Here is a 7,500-nt window from a genome sequence, read left to right as displayed (position 1 = left end):
AACCAACCAACCAACCAACCAACCAACCAACCAACCAACCAACCAACCAACCAACCAACCAACCAACCAACCAACCAACCAACCAACCAACCAACCAACCAACCAACCAACCAACCAACCAACCAACCATTACTTAAGATTAGCGATACTTAAGATTTATTAAATTATTAATCATCAGTAATAATTTATTTCATTAATTGAAAAACGTAAACAACAAACTACAAAGATTTCACATTAAACTATTTTATGAGTAGGTAATAGTAAATCATACAGAACCATGACATCGACACAAAAAAAAAAAAAAAAAAAAAAAAAAAAAAAAAAAAAAAAAAAAAAAAAAAAAAAAAAAAAAAAAAAAAAAAAAAAAAAAAAAAAAAAAAAAAAATTATAGGCAATATTTCATTCCATCCATCTATTTCTATCCTATTTCTTTCACTTTCACACAGGCGCACAAGTTATTTTTCAATTGTCAATAAGATAAAAATTCTTATTATTGCTTTTACTTACATTTCCAATAGAGACCGTTTAATAAAGCCATGTTTTGAATTTTCATCATCATAATTTGCACCAATCCTAGTACAGAGGTCAATGTTGTCAAATTTAACTCGACGTTTTTTCCACATGGAAATATTTTTCTGAGAATGTGGATACGATACCCTATCTACCATTTTCGGCTTTATATACCATTGACCTTGTATATATATATTTTTATTTTACACTCTTATGATGGTTGAAAACGCTACGCTTTCGTCTCGACTTAAAGTGGTTTTATTTGCCTGATAACCCATATTATAATATATATTGTAATCTGCACTCGGATCACAATCATAACTTGTTTTGACTATATGTACATTATGTATTTTACATATTATTAGAAAAAAAAAAATATATATAAGAAACAATATAGTAAGCCCTTCTGTAATGATAGGGGGACCAACACTGTTCAAATTAGTTTCTTTCGGCATTTATTTTCAACAGTGGTCGTTCCGAAATGCCAGTAGTTTGTAGCTTGTAAGAAATAACTATGAATATAAAAAAAAAAAAAAAAAAATTACCAGAAAAATGCCTGTGAAGGACTAATTTCTGAATAAATGATTTTAATTTGAATAAAACACAAGATGGCGCGGCGTGTATTTTAAATGCGCTGTGGATATTTTATTCCAACTATTACCAAGGCAATTTGAAACGGGCGAAGCTGCGGCCTAAATGTGTCACGGATTCCCATAAATTCAATACGTACGTAGGTCAAGACGCGCAATCTGGTAGTAGTAATCTGTTGCGTCTGAGGCACTCACGTTATGTCATGTCATGCTACTGTCATACGTCACGCGTGTGATGTAGACGTAGATAGGAATTAAAATCGAGAGATATCTTTCCCTATATTCTCATCAAGTTGTAGTGACGGAGTCGCTCTTTCCGCGACTGTGGAGTCGTTCTCGGTCATATATAATGTAAACGAGATGACGAATTGTAAAGAGCGCATTGGGCGGTGAGCGAAATGTCTATAGAGTACGTGCCGGTGAGTGAGGGCGAGCAAGATGAGCCCATCGAGCTGCCAACTGAGGAGGATGGCTCGTTGCTGCTTAGCACGGTGGCAGCCCAGTTCGCGGGGGCCAGCGGACTCAAGTACCGTACGGGAGGACGGCTGCGCGGCGTACGACTGGTGGACGAACGTCTGTCTCCGCCGGCCGAGGGCTGGGCAGTACATCGCTTCTGGTGCGCCTTCCCGCGGTCCTCGCCCGTTCCCTCTCCGCGCCCGCGGTGTTCCGACCTTATAGTCCTCGGCCTACCCTGGAAGACAGCTGAGGACTCCGTGCGCGAGTACTTTTCCACGTTCGGCGAATTGCTAATGGTCCAGGTGAAGCGCGACGCCAAGACCGGATTGTCCAAAGGGTTCGGATTCATCAAGTTCGCGGATTATGAAGCTCAAACGCGCGCCCTCGGTCGTCGGCACATGATCGATGGGCGCTGGTGTGACGTACGTATACCCAATGGCAAGGACGGCGGTGCGACAGCACATCGCAAAGTATTCGTTGGCCGCTGCACCGAGAGCCTCACAGCAGACGACCTGCGCGAATACTTTGGGGCATTTGGGCAGGTGACAGATGTATTTGTGCCACGGCCATTTCGGGCATTCAGCTTCGTGACGTTCCTGGACGCAGAGGTGGCTCAATCACTGTGTGGGCAGGACCACATCATCAAGGGTGTGTCGGTGAACATATCGACGGCGTCTCCCAAGCGTGAGCGTGGCGCGCGCGGTTCATTGCTGGGCTGGGGTCTTGTGGAAGGCGGCGGCCGCGTGCTGTGGCCACCCGCCGACTGGCCGCCGCCTGCACAGCAGCCACCGCTCGACACCAAGCTCTACCTCAAGTACGAGTGACCAAGCTGCCTCATTCTTACCTGTCTTGTTGATCACTGTCAAATTTTATATGAAAGTAAATGTGTAAATAATATAATATAGTATGAAGTTATCTAACTGTATTTTTGGTTTCATAGCCTTATTGTGCCTATGAAGTGATTGTTGAAAGGATAGAAAATTGAGGTTACATTATGCTAGCTGGTGCTCACCAAAGTAGTGTCTGATACAAATGACAGGTTTTTAAATATAACTTGTTGTATAAAATCAACAAAATTAGAAAGTGTTAAGTTTAACATGTTGTGACTATAAAATTTATATTTGTGTTAAGCTTTCGTGATGTGTCCATCCATACAATATTACAGAAAAAAGTTTTATAAATGGTATATATACCAATACAATACAAGATGTGTAGTAGATCACAAGACCCGGTTTCCACAATAATTTAATTACTAATATTTGCCTGTGGTTTCTCCTGTATATACATTGCAATCATGTGGCATACTTAACTACTTCACAACAGTGATATATTTAAACCACTAGTGTAGTTATCTCGGGGCATCTGGCTCAACTTGCCGTGATAGATAGTTCCTAACTTTTCTTTCTTTTGCCATTGCCAAGTTCACAAAACAGGCATTTAGTATAATCTGAATTATGATTTTATCCATTTTTTTTTTCTTAATTGTGATTTCTACATCACATACTATTATTAGGTATTGCTTTGTGAATCAGGCAAACTAAAATACTGGATCTTGTGTATCTTTGATCAGGATAAGACCAGAAAGTTTACATAACAAAAGTATAGTTATCAGATCATAATAATATATTTTATCAATAAAACATCATAAACTATAATATTTTTTTTTATATTTCATCAAAAATGCGGCCATTGCGCATTGGTCATGACAGTAATGTCATTGTGCCTTGAGAAGCTGAAATAATTTCCATACTTTAACATTTCGGAAAACATTACAATTTTTTATGGTCCATTGCCTGTTCTGCTTAACTGTACGGTGGCTTAGCTTTTAAAACTAATGTCAATAGTATTACAGACTTGTAAAATTAAAAATAATTAAAGTACCTATGTTGATAATTATGCATTCACGTAAGGGTAGAAGTACCTACCCACACCCCACCTCCACTAAAACCCATTTTAGCAGGCATAATATTTCTAGCAAAACGCATCCTTATTTTGGGGCCGCGCAGCACGCACTGAACCAAGAAAAGAAACTGAAACCCAAATCTCAATTTATTTGCTATGCGAACCTGACACTGACGCTTTCACCGGTTTCGTATAAAGTTAAATTACGTGAAATTTACATAACAGTATTTTTTTAACAGTTATAACATGTCCCACCTGCTAGGCAAAAGCCTCCCCTCACTCCACAAAAAGTATACGTTTCAAAAAATAAATTTCCATTTATTATTTTCATAAAATGAGATATAAGATAGCATCGAGTTATTAGTATCGTATGATGCTATTACTTAATCTTGCGATTTCAACTGATTTGTCAATTCATCGAAGATACTTTGCTGCCCAGTCCACTCGTGATGCTCCGCTTCCAACTGTGGTCGCTTCTGAAACAATAGCAACTAATATAAATGCGAAAGTAAGTTTGTTCTCTACTCACCCAGTCTTCTTGAAACTTCGCATAGCTATAAATAATTAAGAGTATGGAGAAGGACATAGGATACCTAGTAGGTACCTATTATCCTGGCAATAACTATTATTCCCGTGGGATTTGCGAAGATTCTATTATTGGTGGCGCTAAATGCACGTTTTATAACTTTGCAATAAAACACTAGATGGCGCTGTGTGTATTTTCAAATACCTACGCTATGATATATTATTCCAACTAGCTATTTGCGAAGAAAAACCTGTTCCCGAGGGCATTTAAGCGGACGAAGCCGTGGGTAAACAGATGCAGTTTTATGCAGATAGATAACTACTTATACCATATTAATTAAGTACTTGTAGAGCAGTGAATCTATCGTATTGGTAGAACAACACGGTTCTGTGGATCTAGTATCTGTGATATATAAAAATAGTCAATAACAGTAGGTACATACCGTGGTGTGCTCGCAGTGGGAGCGGATGAAATAGTGAAGTGTCGATACGGGCGCCCGCTACATAGCGTGCTGCGCCGAGGTAGGCGGCTGCTGCGGGTGGCGGCGCGCCAGCAACCCGCGTCCCAGCGCGGCCGCCACCGCCCGCCTGCAGCGCAGCTAAAACGCTGCGACCGCCGCCTGCCGCTGTTACCTGCCGTAGTGGTTCAGTGCGCACGCCCAATTCGTGCGTAACCTCTCCTCTGTAACATCAAAAATTGTGCACAAGAATAACATTTTGATTGTAAAATACTTAATAGAAGAACTGTTACTTACCCCAAAATATCTGCAAAGCGATCGTGAAGTGGTTGCGCGACAATTGCAGGAGGTGCAGCAGGGGCAGCGGGGAGCGGCGTGACGAACGATGACACAGGAGCAACCAGAGGAGCATTATCTGACTCTTCTCGGTCGCGACCGCTTCTACACAGATTTATATAGGGTAAAGTGTAGCAGGTTATATAGGTTAAAGGTCATATTTGTCCGGCTGATTTGATAAAGAGAGGTAGGTACTACCCTTACTACATACCGGCATTTACTATTGATTTAATTACACATGTATCTGGTATGGGTAGGTAGTACCGTAAACACCGTATCTGGTACACTTGTATCTGGTATGGGCAGGTAGTACCGCATATTGTATTTCAATAAACTTACCTTCTAGCTCGTGACGCAGGTGGTGGTAAGACGAGAGCAGCTCCCACAGCAAAATATGGAAACCTAAATAAAAATGACATAAGTAACTAATAATTATGGAGGATCTATATTAATAAAGCCAAAACAACTAGGTACTGAACCAATAATGCTGAGATTGGGCAAGAAAGTAGATTGTAACTAGTAGACGTTCGCTAAGGAAGGATTTTTGGAAATTCCATTCCTAAAAGGGTGAAATAAGGATTTGAATTTGTTGTAAAACTTCGTCATTTTTGAAGTGAGATATGTACATGAAACTTTAGACGAAAAATTGTGCTTAACTAGTGAAAAATACTAATCCATCACTATTTCTATGGAAATTTCAATGAAACTTCATTTTTTTTAAAAGACCCATTAAATTTCTGTTTTAGGTACATTTGTGGTTAATAAAAAAAGGTCTCGATACGTTATGAAAAATATAATGCGTTGTGGGAAACGCGAATAGAACACGTTGCAGGAGACGGGACGAGACACGAAGCGGAAAACTGGACGGGACAAGTTGTGGTTATCAGGACAACACGTTGCGGGAAAAGGGGTTGGGTGGGTATACGTTGTATCATAGTAATCAGAAAAATATATTAATATAGACTTAGCAATATGAACGAGATTACAACCTTAGTGCTTGCGGTGCTGTTGGTCGATCTCTTGGAGGGTATCTCAGGAGTGCCGCTAATAGCGCGAGTGCTGGTGGCGAGGCACTTGGTACTACGCGAGCCAGAGGTACGCCTGCCGTCACCGGGAAACGGAAACGTAGCGCTTCAGCCAATGCGTAGCCCTCGGGCCACTCGTCGCGGTCAGGCGTGCCCAGCACTGCACACACCTTATGCAGTTGATCGATCTCTGAATTCCCCGGGAACAGGGGTCTGCATGTATACAGCTCGGCGGCTATACAGCCCAATGCCCACAGATCGATGGGTGCACCATAGCGTGTGTCATGCAAGAGCACTTCTGGAGCACGATACCAGCGCGTCGATACGTAGTCCGTGTAGGGGGGCCGCGAGCGCACCTCTCGTGCGAGACCTAAATCCGCAATCTTCACCAATTCCGGTCCAGCACAGAGTAAATTTTCTGGTTTTAGATCGCGATGGAAGAATCCATGACGGTGCATATGAGTCAAACCTTGAAGCACCTGATATAAGATATTACGCAACACAGGTTCAGGAAACGGCCGTTCTGCGTCTCGTATCAGTTGATACAAATTACCTCGCATGTACTCGAATACAAAGTATAAGGTGTCGTTTTCACGAATCACCTCACGGAGCTTAACTATATTAGCATGATTCAATTTTTTCAAAGATTTCACTTCCCGTAAGTTCATGGCCTCGTCCCATGAGTAGTATTTACGCTTCATGCGCTTGATAGCGACCTTCTCGCCAGTGTCTCGTCGCTGCGCCAGTACCACGGAACCGTAAGTGCCGTCTCCCAGCTGCTGCAGCACGACATAGCGGTTCATTGTGCTCTAATTCTTTTACGCGCTTTTGTTTAAATATATTTTTTTATCTCATTTGTCATATTATCTACAATTTTGAACACTCCATAAAAAGAAATCCTTAAAAATGTCCCGTCAAGTTCTCATAAATTTATAGCATCTCTATTTTATAGCAGGAATGAAATAATAATTCATACATGTTTGTAATTTGAGTATAATACATATACCGAACGTATAGTTATCCAATACCTTTTTCATTATACATAAAAGTATGATTTAATACTGAGATAAACGTAGTTGTTTAATTCAACGTTGTGATTATTATGTTAAATAAATGTGGATTCACTTATAGAATTATTATTATATTACTTTTAGAAATAGGACAACCCACAAAAACAGTAACTATGTTAGTATTAACAGTTGCTATGGTTTACGTATCCTTGGAGACAGTGCAAGGTAAATAAATCCAAAAAAACTAGAAAGTGAAGTGACAACATTACGTATCTAGCGCCACCACTGAAACTACGTCAACGCGATAAAACAGGGGCGCCGCACACCACGGCCGCACAGCGCATACGTGTGCGGCCGCACTTATCGAACAACCGTTCAAAATATGGCCACACACATTTTCGGTTTCCGAATCAGGACGTGATAACGTTTCTTTTCAGATTGGGCATTCCATCATACCTAATAGCCTGTATTTAATAGCGCACACGTTAAATTTTTCGAATCGACCAGCAGTCAGTGTTGCCACTTAAGCGACTTTGTCACTAGATTTGGGGAGTTTTTAAGTTCAACAGTGATTTGTTAAAATTCATTATCGTGAAAACTATTTTTAGAGCCTTTTAATCACACAGCTTATTATTTGCTGTAATAAAAGCACGTAAGCAGCAGTACTAAAAATAGAGGTAGAATTTTT

The 7,500-nt window shown here is 40.6% G+C and overlaps 2 protein-coding genes across 2 annotated transcripts; one reads left to right on the top strand and one right to left on the bottom strand.

Annotated features, from left to right (window-relative positions):
• The first annotated feature begins 1,318 nt into the window (after nt 1–1,318).
• On the top strand, nt 1,319–2,476 carry LOC128682755 (TAR DNA-binding protein 43-like). The gene has a single exon (XM_053767575.1). It carries the CDS (start codon nt 1,499–1,501, stop codon nt 2,378–2,380), a length of 882 nt encoding a protein of 293 aa, XP_053623550.1. The 5' UTR covers nt 1,319–1,498; the 3' UTR covers nt 2,381–2,476.
• Nucleotides 2,477–3,008: 532 nt separating this feature from the next.
• On the bottom strand, nt 3,009–7,022 carry LOC128682754 (serine/threonine-protein kinase ICK-like). The gene is made up of 5 exons (XM_053767574.2): nt 5,767–7,022; nt 5,117–5,179; nt 4,739–4,882; nt 4,427–4,665; nt 3,009–3,934 (listed from the first exon to the last, which is right to left on the bottom strand). Exons 1-5 carry the CDS (start codon nt 6,603–6,605, stop codon nt 3,873–3,875), a joined length of 1,347 nt encoding a protein of 448 aa, XP_053623549.1. The 5' UTR covers nt 6,606–7,022; the 3' UTR covers nt 3,009–3,872.
• Between the last annotated feature and the right edge of the window lie 478 nt (nt 7,023–7,500).

Source organism: Plodia interpunctella, unplaced genomic scaffold (genome assembly GCF_027563975.2).
Source record: "Plodia interpunctella isolate USDA-ARS_2022_Savannah unplaced genomic scaffold, ilPloInte3.2 Pint_41, whole genome shotgun sequence".
NCBI classification, from domain to species: Eukaryota; Metazoa; Arthropoda; class Insecta; order Lepidoptera; family Pyralidae; genus Plodia; species Plodia interpunctella.
This window is presented reverse-complemented; position numbering and strand designations above follow the sequence as displayed.

Coding starts and splice junctions, on each gene's coding strand:
- LOC128682754 (XM_053767574.2), bottom strand. CDS start 6,605: ATGAACCGCTATGTCGTGCTGCAGCAGCTGGGAGACGGCACTTACGGT. Junction 4,666..4,738: donor CGCTTTGCAGATATTTTGGG/GTAAGTAACAGT, acceptor TTGATGTTACAG/AGGAGAGGTTACGCACGAAT. Junction 3,935..4,426: donor CCCACTGCGAGCACACCACG/GTATGTACCTAC, acceptor CTATTGTTTCAG/AAGCGACCACAGTTGGAAGC.
- LOC128682755 (XM_053767575.1), top strand. CDS start 1,499: ATGTCTATAGAGTACGTGCCGGTGAGTGAGGGCGAGCAAGATGAGCCC.